Below are 25004 nucleotides of genomic sequence, written 5' to 3' on the forward strand. Positions count from 1 at the left end.
TGGGAGACTCTGTCCATAGGACAACAATCAGTCATATATTGTACAAATCTGGACTTTATGGAAGAGTGGCAAGAAGAAAGCCATTTCTTAACGATATCCATAAAAAGTGTAGTTTAACCACTTTACCACCGGAGGATTTTGCTGTCTTCCGTCCAGGCCACTTTTTGCGATTCGGCGCTGTGCGACTTTAACTGACAATTGCGCGGTCGTGCGACGCCATACCCAAACGAAATTTACGTCCTTTTTTTCCCACAAACAGAGCTTTCTTTTGGTGGTATTTGATCACCTGTGCGATTTTTACTTTTTGCGCTATAAACAAAAAAAGAGCGTTTATTTTGAAAAAATAACAATATTTTTAACATTTTTTTTATATGAAATTCCCCCCCAAAAAAATGTAAAAATCAAATTTTTTTTAATTTTTGGCCAATTTGTTTTCTGCTACCTATGTTTGGTAAAAAAAATCGCAACAAGCGTATTTTGATTGGTTTGCGCAAAAGTTATTGCGTTTACTAACTAAGGGAAAGATTTCTGTCATTTTTGGTGTTTTTTTTTTTAACGCGTAATGGCGGCGATCTGCGATTTTTTTTTTTTTGCGGGACTGCGACATTGCGGCGGACAGATCGGACCCTTGACTGACATTTTTGACACTTTTGGGGGTACCAGTGACATTACTGCAGTAATCAGTGCTATATATATGCACTGTTACTGTAAAAATGACACTGGCAGTGAAGGGGTTAATTTTATTGGAGAGGGAGGGGTTAATGTATGCCTGGTGCTTACTAACGTGTGGGGGGGGAGGACAGAAGGACAGATCGGATGTCCAGCTATGCTGAACACTCCGATCTGTCAGTCCCTGTCACTATGGAGATCAGCCCGCTCTGTTTACACAAGCGGGCGGATCTCCTCACTCGATTCCCCGACGATCGGGGCAGAGCAGCGGCGGTCGCCGCCGCTCCTCCCCTGGCCCGACTCCCGCTGTGAATGAAAACAGCGGGAGCGCGCCTGGGAGACACACCAAACATGTGGAAGAAGGTGCTCTGGTCAGATGAAACCAAAATCAAACCTTTTGGCAACAATGCAAAACGTTATGTTTGGCGTAAAAGCAACACAGCTCATCACCCTGAGCACACCATCCCCACTGTCAAACATGGTGGTGGCAGCATCATGGTTTGGGCCTGCTTTTCTTCAGCAGGGACAGGGAAGATGGTTAAAATTGTTGGGAAGATGGATGGAGCCAAATACAGGACCATTCTGGAAGAAAACCTGATGGAGTCTGCAAAAGACCTGAGACTGGGACGGAGATTTGTCTTCCAACAAGACAATGATCCAAAACATAAAGCAAAATCTACAATGGAACGATTCACAAATAAATATATCCAGGTGTTAGAATGGCCAAGTCAAAGTCCAGACCTGAATCCAATCGAGAATCTGTGGAAAGAACTGAAAACTGCAGTTCACAAACGCTCTCCATCCAACCTCACTGAGCTCGAGCTGTTTTGCAAGGAGGAATGGGCAAAAATTTCAGTCTCTCGATGTGCAAAACTGATAGAGACATACCCCAAGCGACTTACAGCTGTAATCGCAGCAAAAGGTGGCGCTACAAAGTATTAACTTACGGGGGCTGAATAATTTTGAACGCCCAATTTTTCAGTTTTTTATTTGTTAGAAAAGTTTGAAATATCCAATAAATTTCGTTCCACTTCATGATTGTGTCCCACTTGTTGTTGATTCTTCACAAAAAATTACAGTTTTATAACTTTGTTTGAAGCCTGAAATGTGGCAAAAGGTCGCAAATTTCAAGTGGGCCGAATACTTTCGCAAGGCACTGTAGTTATACTTTAAATTGACTGTAAAGGCATAAGGTTTTTTTTTTTTTATCCTAATGCATTCTCAGTACCCCTAATAGTTACCTGAGCTCGTCTTGATCCATCAATGTTGCAGGGGAGACTCGGCTGTCTGGGACTCCCCTGCACATTGATGCCATTGGCTACCGCTGCTGACAAAGTCAGTGAGCCAATGAGGAGAAAGAGGGGGTTGGGGCCAGAAAAGCCAAAATGAGACCTGAGAAGAGGAGGATGTGGGCTGCTCTGTGCAAAACGACTTCACAGAGGAGGTAAGTATGACATGTGTTTTTATTTTCAGGCAAAAAAAATAAAAACGAGACTTTAGTCAGCGCTTTAATAGTAATCTTTTCTGTCTACCATATTTCTTCCTTGCTACTGATACAGCTATGTTTTTGAATCAGTGTTGCAATTCTTTGATATGGTTTGTTACCAGATGGAACTAATGTCATCTGGGTTCTGTTACTTAATTATTGTCTGCTCTCTAATCATCTGTGGATGTGTTGTGTCAAAACATATAAACCAAACAACATATAGACACCCTAAAGTAGGTCATGTTGATGCTCAAAACATAGGCTTGAACTATCAATTATTTTGTTACACAGCAAAGCAGTAGTAACTGAAAATGCTGAGACATTATATCAGACCAATTTTCAGTAGGATAAGCTTTTATCATAAGTTGCTTCTGTGTTGCCCAATTGTAGCACTGCAACAATAGAAAATATACTTGCCTTCTCTGTTCTTAAAGTAGAACTATAAGCAAAACTTTTTTTTTTATTTTGAGTAAAGGGTCATAACCCCTCGGTTTATTTTTTGACTTCTGTGACCCATTGTGGAGATTCCCCTTTACTTCTTGTCTCAGAGCCAAAACAGGAAGTGAGAAGAAATCCCTGCAAATTAGTAGAATCTCTTGGAGATCCCCAGGTCACCAGAACCAGTGTCCTCATTGTTAGATTTTTCTTCCATTACTTTTCTGGGGACAACCCAAAATTTTGGGTTTGCATGTACTTTCACTTTCAATGATGATGGTAAACAGGACAAACAGAAAGAATGAATCTCCTTTACGGGCACACATACAGCAATAAAAACTGACAGGTGTTCTAATTCATCTCCACTCGGTCCAAAACTAAGAAAAAAAAAAAAGTTTGCCTTAAAGCGGAGTTCCGGGCACAAAAACGAAATTTTTTTTTTGTGCCCCTCCGCTAGGTAGACCTCACCTGAAAAGGAATTGGATAGTTATTTTTTTTTTTTTTTGTTTACTTACCTTGTAATTGAAGATCGAAGATACTCACCTCAGAGTACTTCCTCCCTCGGAGCCGCGGCTCACCCCGTCACTTCCTGTCTCGTTATGATTCCTGGGAGCTGAACGTCATAGCTCCCAGGAATCAATGCGACGGCACCGGCCCCGCTCGTCATTTCCGGGCGACGCCGCATTCCCCTGCTAAACAGCTTCTGGGCATGCCGCGCCGGAAGTGACAAGAGGGGCCGGTGCAGGGGCATTCTGGGACAAGAAGACGCGGAAGAAGACACAGAAGAGGACCACGCCGGCTTCAGCTGCCCACAAGAGAGATGGAAACGCTGTGGAAGAAATTTTATAAGTAAGTATTTCTTCTAAAAGGTAAGTGCGAACCGGGACAGATCAGAGGCTAGCCATTGTGGAATGTGCTAGCCCTGACTGTCCCGGGGGTATGTTTTAGTAAAAAATGACTTCTGTGCCCGGAACTCCGCTTTAAGTTATACTTAAACCACTTGCCAAGCGCCCCACACAGATTTACTGTGGCAGGGCGGCTCGGCTGTGCATAATTACGTAGATCTACGTGATTATGTGCACACGGTTAGACACAGCGGGGGGCAGACCATGGGAGGAGCGGGCTTGATCGCCGCCAGCCTCCTGCAATCTTTGGCCGAACTAGCAGGAGAGTTGTCCGGAATGTAAACAATGCAAGGCGGCTCTCCTGTCAGAGAGGCAGGGAAAGATCGTGTGATTCAGCTAAGCTGAGCTAAGCTGAATCACAGATCTCTCTCTGACTCTGTTCAATCCGTCCCCCCCCACAGTTAGAAAGTACATATAGGGAACACGTTTAACCCCTTGATCACCCCCAGTGTTAGCCCCTTCCCTGCCAGTGCCATTTATACAGTAACAATGCATATTATTTAGCACTGATCACTGTATTAATGTCACTGGTTCCCAAAAAGTGTCAGTGTCAAATTTGTCCGCCGCAATGTCGCAGTCCTGATAAAAATCGCTGATCGCCGCCAATACTAATAAAAAAAAATAAAAAGTCCATAAATCTATTCCGTAGTTTGTAAACGCTATAACTTTTGCGCAAACCAATTGTTATACGCTTTTTGGGTTTTTTTTTTTTACTAAAAATATGTAGCAGAATACAAATTGGCCTAAACTGATAAAAAATTTGATTTCTTTATAGGGAATGTTTTTTATAGCAGAAAGTAGAAAATATTGACGCTCTTTTTTTTGTTTATAGTGCAAAAATGAAAAAAACCACAGAGGTGATCAAATACCACCAAAAGAAAGTTCTATTTGTGGGGGAAAAAAAGGACATCAATTGTATTTGGGTATGGCATCGCAACGACCACGCAATTGTCAGTTAAAGCAACGCAGTGCCGAATCGCAAAAAATTGCCTGGTCATTAAGGGGGTAAAACCTTCCGGGGGTGAAGTGGTTTAATCCCAGCTAAAATTTCAGGTTAAATCATTCTAAAATCATTCTGGGTGCATCAAAATAGAGGGTGTGCAAAAGTCTTTTTACATTTTTTTTTTTTAGAAAGCAACCACAGCCTAGGAAAAAAGCCTGCCCCTTGCCAGCACTCTGCAGAGAAAGACCCATGCTCTTTCAGCTAGAGCTCTTAAATCAGCAGGGAGCATGAGCCTTGCTGATTGTGGTTTATAGGCCTGATTGAGCATGGGACATGTTGGATCTTTGCACATAGACCACTGCTTCCACAAAGAAATCAAGGGTTCTTCTCTACAGCACGCTGGCAGGTGACAGGCTTTTCTACTCAGGCTGTGAATGGTTTCAAAAGTAAACCACTATAATGGCTTGTTTAGACCCGCGTTGGTCTGTGAAAAGCGATTTGTGGTGAAACAGAGCCACACGGGTGCAGCTGAGAAGCATTCAGAAAGTGATGCTGCTGCCTCCTGGATGCCTGTTTTTTTGACAACTGTACTGCAGGCACAAACCTAGTGATAGGCTCAAGGCGTTATTTACTTAAATGGCTTCTGTTCGGCAATGGTACTGACCGCCCAAAGAAACATGGGGTTTACTTTTTGCTGTGCTGTGAAGCAAAGCATTGCACCTGTGGAATGTGTACAACCCCGTCCGGCTGCTTTTGCAGGTTAAAAAGGGTAGTAAAACCATATCTCAAAGGTTTATTTTTTTGTCCCCCAATTGCGAGTGAAAACTAGCCTAGGACTTTGCGCACCTTTTGTTCTGATGCACCTAAAATGTATTTAGCTGATTTCAACTGAAATCATACAGTATGTGTATAGTACATTGTAAAATTCTACAATTTGGTATCATCTCCTATCACAGATACACTCAAAAGGGAAGCAGCTGGTCATCCATGCTTGCAGTTATGGTGGACACATAGGGGTTGATTTACTAAAACTGGAACAAAGGTAATTGCCCCTAAGAAGGTTGTTGGGTCATTAAAGGCAACTTTGAAAACAAAGTGATTATATAAAAAAGTTATATTTTATTAAATCCATTAAAATATAATAGGTCGTATTAACAATTAAAATTGATAACAAGCATATACAGCTAGATTTGCATAGAGTATATACATAGACTCAGTAACAGTATTTCATCTCCAGCCTGATGCATTTCAAGAAAATTAAATCCTTTCTTCAGGAGTGTAATAGGAGAAGGTCACATGATTTTGTCTCTATAATAGAGCATAACATTTATCTTTAAAAGATGACACTGCCGTAGAGGGAAACACCTTTCAGTTTCATCATTTGATGATAAGTGTTATGCTCTATTATAGAGACAAAAATAATGTGACCTTCTTCTATTACACCCACGAAGAAAGGATTGACAACTTCCTGAAACGCGTTGGGCTGGAGATGAGATACTGTCACTGATTCAATGTATATGCTCTATGCAAATTCAGCCGTATATGTTTGTTATCAATTTTAATTGTTTATACTGTCATATTTAATGGATGTAATAAAATATAACTTTTTTAGTTGTTTTCAAAGTTGCCTTTAAAGTCCCTTCGGCCTCCTCTGGTGGTCCTACTATACTAAAACTGGAGGGTGCAAAAGCTGGTACAGCTGTGCATGGTAGCTAATCCGCTTCTAACTTCAGCATGTTCAATTAAGCTTTGACAAATAAAACCTGGAAGCTGATTGGTTTCTATGCAGAGCTGCACCAGATTTTGCACTCTCCAATTTTAGTAAATCAACTTCATATAGACACATAACTATTTCAAAGGTAGTATAATTTGCATTAGGTATGCACCTGATTTTATTGCTAACTAGTTTAATAAGTCCCCTCACAGTATGTTTTGATCCAGCAGAGACAGATCTAGGAGTTGCCAATGCTTGGTTGCTTAACCACTTCCCGACCAGCCGCCATAGTTATACTGCGGCAGGTCGGCTCTGATACGCAGAACGACGTACATCAGGGGTCTCCAAACTGCGGTCCGAGGGCCAGATGTGGCCTTTTGCTAGCCTTTATCCAGCCCTTGGAGCACTATTCCTCCCACTGATATGAGGCACTGTTCCTCCCACTAAAACCAACAATAGGGCATTATTTCTTCCACCAATGCCAATGATGGAATACTATTTCTCCTACTAATAGAGGCACTATTCCTCCTCCTATTGGCCACCAATCATGAGGCCATACTTATTCTCACTGATGCCAGGCCTGCAACATTTTCTGCCCCCGCTGGCTACAATCTGGCCCTCCTAAAGTGTAAAGGACAATAAGCTGGCCCTTTGTTTGAAAAGTCTGGAGACCCCTGACATACATGTACGTCGCTTTTGTGTAGCAGTTAGTGTGGGTGTGCACACATGCAGATTGGCTAGAGGGGGAGCCAAAAGGCGGGTACAGTGGCCAGGATGTCCGCCGGGCGCCCGTGATCGCTCCCCATGGAGACAGAATGGCGGTCTGCCGATGTTGATCACTCCTGGTGTTAACCCCTTTCCTGCCAGTTTCATTACAGTAGCAGTGCATATTTTTAACACTGATTACTGTAGTAATGTCACTGGTCCCCCAAAAAGTGTCAAAAATGTCAGGTGTCTGATCTGTCCACCCCAATGTCACAGTCGCACTAAAAATTGCTGATCACATTAGTAGTAAAAATAAATAAATAAAACTGATATAAATCTTTCCCTTAGTTTGTAGATGCGATAACTTTTGCGCAAACCAATCGATATACACTTATTGGGATTTTTTCTCCCAAAAATATGTGGCAGAATACATATTGGCCTAACATGATGAAAAAATTTTATTTATTTATTTTTTATTATTGGGAATGTTTTATAGCAGAAAGTGAAAAATATATATACTTTTTTTTCAGAATTGTCGCTCTTTTTTTTGTTTATAGCACAAAAAATAAAAATCGCAGAGGTGATCAAATACCACCAAAAGAAAGCTCTATTTGTGTGAAAAAAAGGATATACATTTTATTTGGGTACAGCGTCGCATGACCGCGCAATTGTCAGTTAAATTAACGCAGTGCCGTATCGCAAAAAATGGCCTGGTCAGTGGCAGATGATTACAGACAGGTGTGGCAGATGATTACAGACAGGTGTGGCAGAGGATTACAGACAGGTGTGGCAGATGATCACTGGCAGATGTGCCAGGTGATGTGCATCAGATGATCACAGGCAGATGCGATCAGATGATCACGAACAGATGCGATCAGATGATCACGAACAGATGCGCCAGATGATCACGAACAGTTGCGCCAGATGATCAAGAACAGATTCACTGTAACAGATTATTTTACTGGGACAGATGTGTGACAGGTGTTTACTGTGTTGGGGACACTAGCTGGGTGATCAGTGAGTAAAAAACAGCTCAAAACTCACTGTTCACCAGCTGGCAGTGAGGAGAAGCGGAGCCGACCGCTGTTACAGCGGCTGTATTGACATTACATGACAGTTGTGATTGGACACAGCTGACTTGATCAGGAGGGTCAATCACAGAGCCCTCCAGCAGAATGGTGTTGCGCTGTGTCCGGGGGACACAGGCACACCTAGATTGCGCAGCTGCGTGTGCACGCGACAGTGCGATCTCCCTCCTTCTGAAGGATGTTCAGGAACGTCCACTCAGGAGGAAGCTCCCACCCCGCTGTTTATATGCAGTGGCTGGGTGGGAGGAGGTTAAGGGGGTAAAACCATCTGGTCCTTAGGTGGTTAAAGGATAAGTTCACCTTTTAACAAAAAATAATGAATGCACATTTTTTTGCAGGTAAAAAAATGTGCATTTATGATTTTATGTTTCTGGAGCCTCTAAAGCATTGCACCTGTGATCAGCAGATCCCTGGTACCATGCAGGTCTCCTGCAGACTGTTATTGTATCTGTGTGCCCATACATCATGTATCTGTGTCCGTACAGAGCAGCCCCGATCCTCCTCTTCTGGGGTGCCCCACCGGTGCTCCTGGCTCCTCCCATTCATCGGGTGCCTCACAGAAAGCCAATCCCAAGTCCTGCTGCTGCGTCTATTGACACAGACAGTGGGACCTGGCCCCGCCCCCCGCTACCATGTCAATGAATTTGATTGAAAGCAGCAGGAGCCAATGGCAGCTTATGAAATGTCTGTGTAATCATCTCACTTGAGACCTTTTTTTGTCTGTGTAATCATCTCCCAGAGAGACGCCTCTCTCTGAAAAGTTCTCAATACCCAGCTTCCAGGTGATAAAGTATAAATACGTTGTCTAAATTGATACCTCCATTGTCACCTTAGCAATGAGGCCTGATTTTGCCTATTTGTGTAGCCCAGCCTCCTGTACTTCGATCATAGAAATACAGAAAGGATTGCCATACCAAAGTTGATGAAAGAGAAAAAAGTCACATAAAAAATAACCAACGCATTTTTGGAGCAATATCAATCTCCTTCATTACGAGTCAACACAGAATACAACTTGGATGGCCTCAGAAAACACTGACTTCACAAATCTATATTAAAACCAGTTATTAAACTCTCCTCGTGGAGTAACAACTTAGCATTTAAGTTCCCCATTGCTGTTCAGCAGCTTCTGTTAAATTAATACTATATGCTTGTATGTTTGGTCAGAAACATTCACACTAGTGGCCTACTGGAGGTCATTTTGTAGGGCTCTGGCAACGCTCATCCTGATACTCCTTGCACAAAGGAGCATATACTGGTCCTGCTAATGGGTTAAGGACCTACCACAGCCCTATCCAGCTCTCCCAGAGAAACCGCCTGTCTCCTGGAATCTCCTCCATGCTCATGGGACTGTTCTGGGAGACACAGCAAACCTGGCAATGATATGCATTGATGTGCCATCCTTAAAAAGTTGGACTGCCTGTGCAACCTCTATAGGGTTCAGGTATTGCCTCATGCTACCAGTAGTGACACTGACCCTAGCCAAATGCAAAAATAGCAAACAACAGTCAGAAAGATTGAGTAGGGAAAGAAAATGCTAGTGGTCTCCACCTGTAAAACCATTCCTGTTTTGGAGGTTGTCCCATTGTTGCCCATCTAGTGTACCTGTTGTTGTTTTCATTAACACCAAAGCAGATGAAACTGATCAACAGCCCCCACTGCTACTTAACTGTCCAGATCAATATCCCAGGAGTTTCATTGACTTGATGCTATACTCTGATTAAAAAGTGTTCCTTTAATATATTAAAGCAGTGTATATTGATTACAGAGCACCAAATCATCCTTACTTCCTTTAAATATTTTAGCAAGGATTCATAGAACGGCTGGGCTTGGTGGCACCGGCAGTCAAGTTAAGGGTGTTCAGACAATAACAGAAGCAGATATAAGGCAGAAACAACCTTTGGGGTAGCCTTTTGTCCCTTTTTTTCCCCATAAGCCTTCTGGAAATCCAAACCAGCAAAAACCATGAATCTGACATGCGAATTTGTGAAATTTGTTCCATTTTCAACTTTCTCTGAAATTCAGGATCAACTCTAGTCCAGCAGCGCTTTATATTATACTTTTTATTGTTGCAAATGCAGTGGTGATTTTTTTTATTAGTCAGTGTGAGTGGTATTGTACTGTGTAGTTACTACTTTGCAAAATATCCTGCATTGTGTAAGAATATTGCACAATGAAAAAGCAGAGTAAGATTTAGGACAAAAAAGACATCTTGGGCAACAGATTCATTATTCAAAAAAAAAAACCCCAGAGGTCCTCTCTTTTTCCAAGGTCCCTGCAGTGTGACAAAAGTATCAGTTCCTCTTTTGGGGCTCTGATGTAACATTTGCTTCAGATCTCCCAGAACTATTCACTATTCAGTTATATGTGTAACCCTCTTTGAGGGCAGTTATGTGAGATGACACTCCAGTTTGCAGAAATTACACACAACGCTGTGGCTGCAACTGGGCAAACGGGATCCTGATGTGTGACTGAGGGACCCTGCGCTTATGGATATAAGGTGCAATTAACAATAAATAATGTGCATATAAAGCTGCTAGCTGCAGTGAAAAGTGCTAGTGCTCTTTTAGGAATGTAGTGTTGGGGATGCAGCGCTGCTTTAAATATATATAAAAATACAAAAATCCCTTAATTAAATATTAAATAACAGTGATATTCTTAAAAAATGGTAAATCATCGGATCATAAAATCATGAAATAAAACAAATTGTGCTATATATAAATGTCCATTAGTGCATCTTTCCAAGGTGCTGTAACTTTTTCCAATACTCAAAAGGTGCTTGCGTGCTCAAACTGTGTACTAAGCGGGGTTTCCCCCTTAAAATATCTGCTTACCACCAAGTAGATGTAATCAGGCATGGAAAAATTGATCGTTTGGAGTAACAGAGTGTAAAGCCTTTTTTTTCCATGCCTGATTACATCTACATCTACCATTTTTTAAGAATATCACTGTTATTTAATATTTAATTAAGGGATTTTTATATTTTTATATATATTTAAAGCAGCGCTGCATCCCCAACACTACAAACGGGATCCTGAGCTTCCGCTAATTGTGAGTTTAGGGCAATGTCTCTGTGTTTGCAAATCTTTAGTGCCTCCAACCAGAAGGGCCTTGTGAAGATAAGGGGGGCTCCTAGGATCATCTTGTCTCAAGGGTACACAACATTGACATTTTCAGTAATTTAAGCAGTCCAGGTACATACTTGAATGCAGTTTAATTGTTTATTAACAAATGTGATATAAAGTAGAATAGAAAAAGCTAGAATACCCTAAAACTTGATTGCCAGGCTTCTCAGGCTAGAAGTCGCTGGGTGGGTCTGATCATTTAGAAGAATCACACTGAGCTCTCTCTGGAGCATAGTAACCACAAAAGTTATGACTCTAAAATAGGTCAGATTAGACCAGCATGGCCCAAACCAGGCCTCTCAACATCCTGTTCCAAGGAAACATAAGAAAAATATAAACCCTTATCAAAACGCAGGAGTTTGGAAACACACATTCCTAGATATGTGAAATGTAACTCATTTCAGTGCATGTGAAATTTGCAGGCACCCCTGCTTACTACCAGCAATAGTTCACCTGGCCGGACTTTCTGACGAACTATGTTAATGTCAGGAGTGTGTAGTGCTCCTACTTCATCACAACTGCTGGTCTTGAGGTCTCATTCCAGCATCCTGGTTTTGTTTGTGATACGTTCTGTCTGTCTGTCTGTCCACCAGCAAGGTGATGTGGCCAGTCTCTGGGTGGAGACCAAACCTGGATTTAATTCAACCAAGCCTGCAGTCTCACGCTTGTGATATTGCATTTGTAACGCAGTGGCGGCCGGTGTGTTGGGGGCGCAGGGGCGCCGCCCCCCCATCCATGTGTCCGGCCCCCTAATCTGCATGCGGGGCGCCAGACGCATGGAGTTCAATGCGTCTGGCGCCCCGCATGCAGGGCCAGAGGCTCTAATAGGCTTCAGCAAAGGGTGGACCCGGGACGCAGAGCAGTGCGCCCCGAGCCCACCCATTGTGTGACAATAGCGACTGAAAATTCGCTATTGTCACAAAGATCCTCCTCCTGGCTAATCAGGAAGCGTGTCCGATACGCGCTTCCTGATTGGCCGAAAGGCAAACCCCATGCCATTGGCTGGGGAGGAGGCGGGAGCCGGGAGGACCGAGGACCCTGTCACGCCGGAGAAGCCGCGAGCAGCCGCTGGTAGTGAGGCGATCAATGTGACCTTAATAAAGACATCTTCTCCTACATCTGAATAGATCCCCACATCGAGAGTCCTGAGATTGAAAGATACAAGTGTGTCAGCTGATTAGGGTGGTAGTCGAGTGTTGCATTGTCCGAGCCTTCTAGCTGAGTGTACGGCGATGCTGGCCCTATTTAACAAGCTCCTGGACTGGTTCAAGGCCCTGTTTTGGAAGGAAGAGATGGAGCTGACCCTGGTGGGGCTGCAGTACTCTGGGAAGACCACCTTTGTCAATGTAATTGCGGTAAGATGCAGAAACACGAAGGCGTCATGACAGAAAATGCTTTGGCAGTATTGTCATCTCTATTGAATATTCTCATCTCTCTATATCCAAAGGAAAATGAATCATTTATTTAGCAGTAATCGGAATAAAGCTTACAATGGAAAGTCCTGCTATGTTGACACAGGATATTTTTTATTGCATAATATGGAATTCCACAAACTATCTGGTCAAGAAGTTCCATTAAAAATTGTTTTCCAATATCTCCATTAGTTGTGTTGTGAAGGAAATTCTGTGCCAGCATGAAAAGAATTGCTAGGCCTCCTATGCAAATAGCTCCAAGAGTGGACAGTCGCTGGCTTTTATTTATAAAACTGACTTGAGACTCCATTCGCATCTACGCAGGTGCAAAGGTGCACATGCATTTTTTGTGCCGTGTTTTCGGAAGTCCATTTATTTCAGTGCGCTGCCCTATGTGTGAAAGCAAACAAGTGTTCATCAAACTCGACTACTCACTAACTCCTACAATTTTGGTACAGCATAAGGCAATATAAAATCCTTTGGTCAAATAACGGTTAATTTTGCTTTGGGTATGCACCCTCTCTGGGTTCATACTGCCTTAAAGTGGGAGTAAGCTCCCATGGTTGATTTGTACCTTTAGGTAAGCCTATAATAAGGCTTATCTATAGGTACAGTAAATTTCTCTGAAACATGCACCATTTAGGCGATATTTACTTGTAAAGCCGCCGGTGACGTCATCGGCGCATGCAGAGGCGTAACTAGAACCTTCAGGGCCCAGGTGCAAGAAACCATGAAGGGCCCCCCGGTCCCCTGGCCGGGACCCTTCCCTTCAAGCCTGGGGTTCTTCCCACTGATCCTGGGGCCCTTTACTCTCGTTGCGGGGCCCTTTATTATGGTCCCGCACCGGGACCCTTTTGCAAGTTCTGCAGTGGGTCCTCCTTTCTGCCATCTTGGGGACTCCCCACCACCAATGCCAGGACTCAGTCACAAGTGTGACCTTTGCGATCCTGGAAGTTCACCCACTGGTGTCAGTAGTTTTTATTTTTTGGTATTTTTTGTATTTATTTATTTTATTTTATGTATTTTTTTTACAATGTCACTGACTATGACTCTGTCCATTCAGAAAAGGAAGGAGCTGGTAAATTACATATTTACCGACCCCTTCCTTTCTCTATTGTGACACATCCCCTGCAGCAGCCAGCAGGAGAGGGGAGGGAGCACAGTGGAGGGGGGGGGGGCAGCACAGTAAGGGGGGGGGACCAGGGGAGCACACAGGGGCCCAAAGACAGCAGAACACAAGTGAACTGGATAGGAGGAGTGGCAGGGGCAGCATACAGAGGAACCAATCTCCTCCATTTTCCTCCTGCAGCTACAGGAGAACAAAGGAGGACAGTGATTTCTCTACACGCTGCCCCCACTGCCCATTCTATCCAGCTGTACAGGGGAGCCATACGGGCCCCCTGGAGCATGGGGCCCGGTTGCGATTGCAACCCCTGCAACCCCTGTAGTTACACCCCTGGGCACATGCACTCTGAAGGAACAGCATACCCGTGCCGTGGTGTCAGCACAGCATGTCCAATCAAAGGACTGGAGCCTGCCAACTCGGGAGGAAGACCGGGTGAAAATAGAAGCCCTGTCAGCGGTGAAAGCATGCCGCTGAAGGGCTTCGTTTTAAGGTACGTTCCTTGCAGGTTTCTTCTTGTTTTTTAAAGTCTGTGGTTTACTACCACTTTAAGCCCAGCACCTATTCTTATTATCAGTGACAGATGAAATTCAGTTTCACAAAGCTGTTCAGAGAATATTGAATGGTTAAAAGTAGTTTCTAACACATATTAGTTAAACAAATTTAGGCCTCACTGACATGGGTGTACCTATCTGTAGACAAGTACGAAGGGCCATGTGCAGGCAGCCTGTTCAAATCAATGGTAGGCAGCCAGCTGCATGGAACTCTATGGCCCTCTAAGAGCATCCTGGAGTGCACAGCTGTGCAAGTCTGATGCTTGGATCAGAACGCAGATAGACCGAAATCCAGTCGTTGCATTGGACCTGCACAGGTAACGATTGCTCTATATATAGATAGATACATTTTATCAAATACTTCTCATAGATCTAAGAAATCGTTTTTTTAAAACTTAGAGCCAGTCTTTGTGGATTGCCCTCAATGATTCCTTCCAAATTCTTTACCACGTTGTGGCTTTTTTCTGAACAAGTTTGTGTTAAAGAAGGATAAAACTACAGACCTAGCAGACCATGTAGCCCAGGGGAAACAGGTGACCCATTTCATATCAGAAAAAATTGTGCTTCCTATCTTCCTCACAGTAAAATATCACTCTAAGGCCTGGTTTAAACTTGTGGTTGTGGACCGGTAAAAACGCTTAGTTGAGTATCATTTTTATCGCTCCTCCAAACCCCTCCCCCCTAAGCTGCTAATGCAGTAAATCAGGGTGTACATACGCAATGTCCAAGATGCCTTATATCATGATGGGGCAAAACTGATCTTCGCTGTCACATTCAATGGGCAGTCCTGCCCACCAAATGCAACCCATTCAGCTGAAGGGGGGTGCCCCTCAATAGCCCACATTGCACACAGTTATGACATGCTGGTTTGGGTTTTAAGGGGTTAGGACAGGCGGTGAGGAGGTAATATAATGCATCCTCACCTCCTGTCAAATACCCTCAGAAGAGCAATCCAATGCAGGTGACTTTTTAGTGGACAATGCAAACGTAAACTAGGTCTAAAAATGGAAAATTGAATACCTCCTTAGGTCTAAAAATGGAAAATGTAATATCCTGAGGAGCTCCGTGTCAGCCTATCACTGGGACATACCTAGTGGTAGACTGAAATGGAGCTTGTCAAGAAAGGAAAATTGCGGTAGTTATTTGATATTCAATTTTCAGTTGTGATACACCTGCTAAACCAACTTTTCTCTGACTGCAAAGGAAAAGCTCCTTTCCTTTGGTGCACAGCACAGGCTCAGTTCAACAGTAGCCTTTGGGAAGGAATCCTAGTCAAACAAGCCTATCTGCGCCCACTGAATGTGGAGTGGCACCTTTGTTTTTACTGGGCTACAACTTGTAAGTGTTCAATTACAGTGTTCACCGGTGTTAAGGGGCAAGAAGACCCCACTAGGGGAGCACAATAGGATGTTTTATAAGCCACCTTTCATTGATCACTAGTGTTAAGAGAATTTAGGTAAGGGTGCATAATAGGTCCTGTTGAACACCTATGATGACTTGTGATTTCTAGCTATGCCCCTGCTCTTATACTTACTTACTTTATCATAAATATTGCCTAACATCAATAATTTCAGCTCATTTTTTTTTGTTAATGTTTGATAATGTGCATTTTGTATTTTTGTTCTGCATATTATTTTATTATTATAGGCATAAATCTGTTTCTCAGTCACAGGTGCAGTTTTTTAAAAACCTTCTCACAAGACTGCAGAAATTTAGCCTTCAGGTATATGGATTAAACAGTGAATGTGCTATCCGGTATGACATCCATAGTAACAAAGCTGTGTTTCTTTTTTCTTTTTTTTTTTTTCACTGTAGGTACTTTAATCTTATTGAGATTCCCTTACCCACGGGAGGTGGAAGAACCATCAATATATGAATCTGTGCGAGTTCATACTGCCATGCAATCCGGTCGCTCTGAATCTGACCTTGTGCCTTTGGCCCCCTCAGTGAGTATCATATGAATGGCCCCTTTTGTTTGGTGTAATCTGCAACCCTAAGGCAACCCTAAGGCTGAGTTCATAAGGGTAACAAAGGGGTGGCAAAAAGAGACATCGGAGTTCACATTTTTACCTCCCCCTGACTGCCCACCCTTGAAATAACGAGGCAGGTGCTTAGGTCCATACACATTGCAACTGCAACAAAGCTTTTCTGAACTTTAGCTTGCCATGTTCAGCAGGCGATCCTGTTTGCCAAACACGCCAATTGAGATCAATGGCACGTAGATGTGGTTCAGTACTGCAATGCACAATCCCATTTGGAATCAGAAAAAACATTTAAGAGTTAGCTGTATTGCCTCCTGAACATCAAACTGTCACTCAACCATGTGTGAACAAGGCCAAAAATTCCACCACCTTACTAGACTTCTTTTATGGTATTACATTGCATCCAGTGTTTGCATTTTTGTTTATGCATCTACTTAAACAAATGAGCCACCTAAAAAGTTAGATTGGTTTTTGAGATGGTGGTGGTACGGGGGGGGGTGATCATTAAGGCCTTCTTTAAAGAGACCCTGTCGCCAGACCAATCATTTTAGGGCATATGCACATGGGCGCAGAGGGAAGCAGAAACATTTCAAGTAAATGAAAGAACGGCAAGTAAGGCTCATACGCAGGTGAAGAGGGAGGCAGTCAGATTTACCAGCATGTTCACATTGCAAGTAAATAAATTATGGAAATGGTAAATGCTGCAGGTAAGCATTTAAAAATGTTGTTTGTGCTGCAATTTGCAAAGTTGGGAACAGGGTCTCTTTAATGTTTAGAAAAGATTATATACCGTACATATATTACACACTTATTCTTGTTTTGCATAGTAATTACCTATCAAATGAAAGCTTAACAGTGTCTGAAATCTTATGTACAGTAAAGGGGATTTGTATTGTCTCAAGCTAAACGTAGACATTGGATCAGGGGTAGGGAACCTATGGCTCACGAGCCAGATGTGCCTCTTTTGATGGCTGCATCGGGCTCGCAGACAAATCTTTAATAAAGAAGGGCGTGTCCGGACGTGAGCCTTGCTGGACGTGTAGTCCCAGAGCTCCGCTGCGTCTACCACTCAATCCAGTGCCATCCACGTAGCTGCGCCCGTTGCCAAGGAGATTTCTGCACCCATCGACGGTACACTTTGTGGGCTACCCACCGCTACCCTCAGTTCGTCTCTGGGGGACCGGATTGCCTTGCTATGGACCCCGCGGCCTACTCACGGTACCGCCGTCGGCTCGTGTGCTATGCATCTGAGGGCCTTGGCAATCACCGCCCAGTAAGGAGACCTGCCATCTGCTCCCTGTGCCCCGACAGACACAATCTTCTTCCCCTCTGACACCTGGGGACCCGTGGGAACTGCCTCTCACATCCACTTCTGAGGCCTTCAGCGGCTGGCCACCATTTTCTCAGGGCCAATACTAACCTCCATCACTCACAGGCCTGCAGGCGCTTCACCACTCCGGCCTTATTGTATACCTGCCTGCTCTGCTGTCTTCCCGACCGGACTCCAGGCACTTTCACACGGCTCCATCTACTCACTGTATAGCTGCGGCCCATGAATATGAATAATAAATAAAGGTTCCTGACCCCTGAAATATAGTGTATGGCTCTCACGGAATCACATTTGAAAATATGTGGTGTTCATGGCTCTCTCAGCCAAAAAGGTTCCCGACCCTGCATTAGATAATCATTGCGCAGATACAGTCCAACTGGAAAACTTTTTTTTTTTTTTTTTTTAAGGCAGATGTGCATGCCTTGTACATGCCTTGTACTCCTGAGCATGCATGCCTATTGGGGAAGCAGACATCTGCCCAGTGCTGGCCTTTTTATTTCAGAATTGAATATATAAGAGAATTAACATTGTTTTTTTATGGTGATCCAGTGCAGCCAGTTGTATTCAAATGGTAAATATAATTTTGGGTATTTGAAAGAAGCTGAATTTTTTTTGGCTTATCTCAATGATGTTTTCATAACCCCAGCTAAAATGAAAAGCATAGTTTCTTGTTTAGCAATGAGTATGTATGATAATGAAACTGTAAAAAGCTTTAAATTACCCTTGGCTTGTCTGTATTGAAAAATATACCCTATAGAGACAATGAGGTTGATTTACTATATCTGCAGAGTGCAAAAGTTGATGCAGCTCTGCACAGAAACCAATCCGATTCCAGTTTTTTTTATTATCTTTATCAAAGCATTATTTAAAACGCTTAAAGCCAAGCTCCTCTGCTGCCACATTTGGCACCTTTTGGGGGGGGTACCTGATTTTGACAGGTACCCCCCCCCCCCACTTCCGGGGGGACCTCGCCACGACAAAGTCCCCCAGAAGTTCAGTCCCCCTTCCTCCTTCCCCCACCGATGGGCCCTTCGCAAAGCGCAGCGTGCTTCGCGCATGCGCAGTAGGGTAGCAGCTGTGAAGCCGCAAGGCTTCACTGCCCATCTCCCTTACAGGGAATGGCAGTGGCAGCACCTGAGAGTCAATTGACAAATCAGCTGAGGTGCCGACAATGCGGGATCCCTGGTCAGGTGACTGTCCTAATATTAAAAGTCAGCAGCTACAGTATTTGTAGCTGCTGACTTTACATTTTTTAGTGGGGTGGGGGGGGGGGGCTGGAGCTCCTCTTTAAGTTAGAAGCTGATTGGCAACTATGGTGAGCTGCACCAGATTTTGCACTCTCTAGTTTTAGTAAATCAACCCCCATATGTTGAAAACCCTATTATTCCTCCAACAAGGTATACTCACAGATTTACACTACATTGCCGCCTCCCCACTGCAGGAATCCACCCTGTGTTAGCTTCAGTGTGTGAAATTGGAGCATACCCAAATGGATTATGTCCCTGCCATTCACCATGTTTTGGCAAGACCATTGCCTGGAGCAAGGTCACATGGGGAAGGTCATATACTCCCCTTTCCCTAGAAGTCCTGTTCTCTTATAACAATGGAGCATGGACTCCCAACAGAGTGGGGAGTGCAGATCGATGAGTATACTTTGTTGGGGCTTTGACTATCTCCTTGCTGTGAATGTCCAAAATGCCAGTTGATATTTTTTTAGAATAAAGACGTTGCATTAATCATTTTTAGATTTCATTATAAATGTACTATTATTCATAATACAACATATTGATATTAACATACGTTGTAGAAGGACTACTTGTAAAATCAGGTAACCTGTCAGTAGATCCAGAGTTTTGAGCAGCATATTTTGTATACAAATCTTGATTTTTCACTGTAAAAACCGAACTCCCTCTCCACCTTTTTTAAAGTGGTATTAAACCCGAAAGCCAACATTTATTATATTGCAGCTTACCAGTTCTTAGAGGTGAAAGCTGCATTTGTTTCCATCTTTTAGGCTTTAATTCTCCTATTTTCATTTAACCAGCAAGTCTGTTTTCTTCAAAAGCTCAAGCTCTCCAGCAGAATGTATCAGTTATATGGGCGAGACAACCCATTTAACACCAACAGGGGTGATTACCTTGATCAGCTTTTATTTATTTATGTAAAACCTTTATCCCAAAATTTAAAAAAAACAGTTTGCTGTTACTAATTATAAAGTGTGACCTGGAGTTTGGCTTCAATTTTTTAGTGTATTTATCTATAATACCTTTAACACTACCCCCCCCCCCCCCCCTGGACTGATGATGCTGCTTTCTACTGTGCCCCTTGTGTTTATTCCTTCAGAGTTGTGTCTCACTAATAACGGAGCTGAGTTACTAGCCAGATCACCAGGTGAAAATAGCCAAAGAAAACGTATACAGCCACCACATTTAGGGATTTGTAAGCTACAATGAAATACATTTTTGGTTTTGGGTTTAATACCACTTTAACCTCTCTGCTGCTCAGTAATGCCACCGTTTACATTAAACAAGCCATGGAGAGGCTTTGGATGAGGGAAGAATGTGGCCAAGCTTGTGTTGCCTATATCTCTAGATCTATAAATTACTTTTCCATGCCATTTCCCTGGATGGTAACCTTTGATTACACATTATTATTTTAATATATTCTCTGGTCTGTTACAGCTTTGCTTTAACTTTTTTTTTTTTGCGTTCTCAGTTAGGCACAAAGGAAGGATATCTAGTAAAACAAGGAGGACGTGTAAAGGTAAGAATTTAAGATAAAGTTTTACATTCCTCAGGCGTGAAAACATGGGGGAACCATCATATTTCATTACATCTGCTGCTTTAAACACACGTCTTCTTTCACCAAAACATACAGCCTAGGTAGAAGAACTAGCATATATTTGTATACAGTATCTCACAAAATTGAGTACACCTCTCAGATTTTTGTAAATATTTTATTATATCTTTTCATGAGACAACACTGAAGAAATTACACTTTGCTACAATGTAAAGTATTAAGTGTGCAGCTTATATAACAGTGTAAATTTGCTGTCCCCTCAAAATAACCCAACACACAGCCATTAATGTCTAAACCGCTGGCAACAAAAGTGAGTACACCCATAAGTGAACATGTCCAAATTGGGCCCAATTAGCCTTTTTTCCTCCCCAATGTCATGTGACTCTTTAGTATTACAAGGTCTCAGGTGTGAATGGGGATCAGGTGTGTTAAATTTGGTGTTATCACTCTCTCCCATACTGGTCACTGGAAGTTCAACATGACACTTCATGGCAAAGAACTCTCTAAGGATCTGAAAAAAAGAATTGTTGCTCTACATAAAGATGGCCTCGGCTATAAGAAGATTGACAAGACCCTAAAACTGAGCTGCAGCACGGTGGCCAAGACCATACAGCGGTTGAACAGGACAGGTTCCACTCGGAACAGGCCTCGCCATGGTCAACCAAAGAAGCTGAGTGCACCTGCTCAGGGCCATATTCAGAAGTTGCCTTTGGGAAATAGATAAATGAGTGCTGCCAGCATTACTGCAGAGGTTGAAGGAGTGGGGGTCAGCCTGTCAGTGCTTAGACCATACGCTGCACTGCATCAAATTGGTCTGCATGGCTGTTGTCCCAGAAGGAAGCCTGTTCTAAAGATGATGCACAAGAAAGCCCACAGTTTGCTGAAGACAAGCAGACTAAGGACATGGATTACTAGAACCATGTCCTGTGTTCTGATGAGACCAAGATACATTTATTTGGTTTAGATGGTGTCAACCGTGTGTGGCGGCAACCAGGTGAGGAGTACAAAGACAAGTGTGTCTTGCCTACAGTCAAGCATGGTGGTGGGAGTCTCATGATCTGGGGCTGCATTAGTGCTACTGGAACTGGAGAGCTACAGTTTATTGAGGGAACCATGAATTTAAACATGTACTGTGACATACTGGAGCAGAGCATGATCCCCTCCCTTCAGGGACTGAGTATTCCAACATAACCTCAAACACACCTCCAAGATGACCAGTGACCACTGCCTTGCTAAAGAAGCTGAGGGCAAAGGTGATGGACTGGCCAAGCATGTCTCCAGACCTAAACTCTATTGAGCATCTGTGGGGCATCCTCAAAGGGAAGGTGGAGGAGCGCAGGGTCTCTAACATCCACCAGCTCTGTGATGTAGTCATGAAGGAGTGGAAGAGGACTCCAGTGGCAACCTTGAAGCTCCGGTGAACTCCATGCCCAAGAGGGTTAAGGCAGTGCTGGAAAATAATGGTGGCCACACAAAATATTGACACTTTGGGCCCAATGTGGACATTTTAATTTTATTTTTTTCAACAAGTGTACTTACTTTTGTTGTCAGCAATTTAGAAATTAATTATTTTGAGGGGACAACAAATGTATACTTTATACAAGCTGTACACTCACTACTTTACATTGTAGCAAAGTGTCATTTCTTCAGTGTTGTCACATGAAAAGATATAAAAAAATATTTGCGTTACATTAAGGGTTTTAAATAATAAAAAAAAAAAAAAATTCTGATTTAAAATAAAATATTTACAAAAATGTGAGGGGTGTACTCACTTTTGTGAGATACTGTATATACCTTTTTAACATGCTATGTTCTAAAACTGAACTACAGGGACATTTCAAATCTACCTTTGCAGTGAGGCGTCCCCTTGCTTGAACTGCAAGGCTTAAATGCTAATTTTTGTTTAGGGTACCATTCTCCCAGCAGCTAGCAATCTGTGTTGTATCTGAGCCCTCCACATCCTCATTTGCAAAGCGAGACTGCTGGTCCTGCATTGTACATAATCATGTCAGAGTGCCTGTGACCAACACAGTGCTGAACAGAAGCAGCTTCAGAGGACCAGTTGCACAGAAAGGAGGAGGCCTGCGAGAGTGAGGCAAGTTTAACTGCTTTATGATGGTACCCTAGACAAAAAATAGCATTTGGTCTTTCCAGTGCAGAGCCCCACTGCAAGGGTAATTTTAAAATTTTCCCAGAGTTGAGCTTTAATAATTTTATGTTGGAATTTTCTCTGGTCTTGAAAGGGTATGCATTCGACAGAACTGGTTTGAATTTCCTATAAGGTTTATTTTTTTCTTAGGGACTTCTAAGATGTCTGTTTCTGAGTTATTAAAGTTCTTCCACCTGTGCTTACCATTATGAAGGCATCCAAACAATATGACTATCGAGAAGGCATAATGAGATTCAAAGTAGTGTCAGAGACAGAAATTATTACCAAGGTCCAGAAAATTAAAAAAAAAAAGCAGTAAATGAACTCCCCAGCATTTACCAAAAGCCAGAATATTAGAATTTGGAGAACCTCAAGATAAACATTTTTATCTGCTAACTTTGTAAAGCAGAACATGTTGTGTATATACCCTCAACAAGTATTGCAGAGGTATGAGAAAGCAACTTATTGGCAACTTCCAGCCAAATTATTATATGAAATGATCTAAAGTCTATGTATTTGTTTGTGGGTAATGCATGTTTTCTGAGCGGGGTTGGGTGAAGAGCTTTTCGCTGCAGACCATCTTCCCAGGGTGCACTGACGAGTAACTCTTAAGAGTTTGATCCACAAGTTTGCTTTCCAATAAAGTGAGAGTATTTTTCATGGGAAGAGTGAGACCAGGAGACGCCATGTGAGGCACAGGCATATCTTATGCAAGGGTTTCCCTTTTGAGCTGTGGGAAAACTCCTGTGTGCACCTGAATAGAGACTTTGAAGTTCTGTTAATACCCATTTTGGGAAAGACTTTATCCTTAGTGTCAGAGCTTATTGTTGACAGACATGACAGAAGTTGCATCTTTTGAAGAATAACTGGGTACCGTATCACTGTGAGCACCCTTACGCTAGATATTATATATGATGTTTATTCTATTAAGACTACCCATAAGCCACTATGTTGGAAATGCCTCCTTAAAATAACAAGATTGTTCTCTGACAAATTATGTAAAGTAAAATTGTTAAAATGCAATCTATAATCAAATGACCATTCTGTGTCTGTAATATTCTGGGATGAACAGTGCTGGGACAAGTTCACCCTGAACCTAGGGCAAAGATGCCAAACTGCACCCCCCCCTTCCCTTAGGGTTAGGGTCAAGGCGCCCCCATCCATGCAATAAACCATTGTGCCCAGGGCAGCCGCCCCCTCCTTCCCACCCATTGTCCTGGCCCTGGGGATGAAGAACAAGTGAGACTTCTAATGGGCTCTGTGGTGAAGGAGTAGCTGTCCTGCACAATGGAGGATACTGTGATAGAGTAAAAAGCTTTTGGGTCCCCCATTAATTAAAGTAGACTGACCGTTTGTGGTTTAAGAGTCCCGCTTAGCCCTGTACAGTGCCTGGAGCCACTGGAAATAGAGAGACCTCTAAAGTCAAAGAGTTTCCCTTCTAAACAGTTTTTAAACACATTCATTTTATAACCTTCCTTGAGCTATGTACGTACTGATGTGCTTTACTTATTCCTGTATTGATATTTTACAAAAATGTTGTTCTGCATCATTCTCTGTATAGAACCACTGAGGACTCTTTGGAACACTGACACTGGGACATTTTTGAATGTTTTCACACATTATCTTATCTCCCATGCTCATCTCCACTCTTCACTGCTGAAGAATCACATGTGATTTGAACAGGAATTCGGTGTGATTCCTGTTCAAAATTGCATGCAGTTCCAGCACTGCATAGTGTGAACCGGCACTAATGCCTCGTACACACGCAACGATTATCGGCCGACCGATCGTCCGACTGTTGTCCAGAGTTGTGTTTTGTTGGTTGGAATGTGCCTAGACTGCACACGAATTTTCTCGGCCAACAAAAATCTACTTCTGAAGTGATGTCCTGTGTTTTTCTTTTTTTTCTGTTTTTCTTTGTGTTTTTTCTTCTCTGAGCATGCCCAGTCTTGCTCATCAGATTTTTGTCTGCCGAAATCTGTACTGACTGACGGAAAATCGGCCGTTGTGTTGACGGCCAACAAAAATTTTATAGCCTTCACACCAGATTTTTTTTTTTCTGCCGAAAAGTCGGAGTCGGTTGTCGGAAGCATCATACTAACAAGCCGAAAATCGGCCGATCGGACGTTGGCCGAAAATTCACGGCCAACTATCGACACGTGTACGGGGCTTAACTCTTCCATCAGCTCATCCCTCCACAGTTATAACCTTTTGTACCAGATGCCCCACCCTATTAGATGTTAAGCTCTTACGAGCAAGGCCCTTTTAACTCTCTTGTGTCGTATTGTAACTGTACTGTCTCCCTTTCGATTGTACACCGCTGTGCAAACTGTTGGTGCTATATAAATCCTGTATAATAAACCAGGATTCATACATTTTTCCAACTGAATCTAATTCGAAAAATTGTGTGAGTCTTGGGTAAATTATTTTAAACCTTGTGTGAAGTAAATTTATAAATAGACCCCTATGTGTTGCATTAATGCACGGTCATTGATTGAGGTGCAATGCTTTAAAGCGTTACTAAACCTAGAACCAGAATCTGCATTCTCTATATCTGGTCTCCCACAGTACACAGAATATGGAAATGC

At 42.8% G+C, this 25004-nt stretch overlaps 1 protein-coding gene across 1 annotated transcript in view; it reads left to right on the forward strand.

The window, feature by feature from the left end:
• The window catches only part of DAPP1 (dual adaptor of phosphotyrosine and 3-phosphoinositides 1), a 168664-nt gene that overhangs the window by 120762 nt on the left and 22898 nt on the right, over positions 1-25004 (forward strand). Inside the window, exons 4-5 of the mRNA XM_082243612.1 lie at positions 15972-16102; positions 20184-20231. Of these exons, the coding sequence (XP_082099738.1) occupies positions 15972-16102; positions 20184-20231 (179 nt within the window). The remainder of the gene's footprint in view (positions 1-15971; positions 16103-20183; positions 20232-25004) is intronic.

Source organism: Pelophylax lessonae (genome assembly GCF_965119305.1).
Source record: "Pelophylax lessonae genome assembly, chromosome: 1".
Classification (NCBI taxonomy): Eukaryota; Metazoa; Chordata; class Amphibia; order Anura; family Ranidae; genus Pelophylax; species Pelophylax lessonae.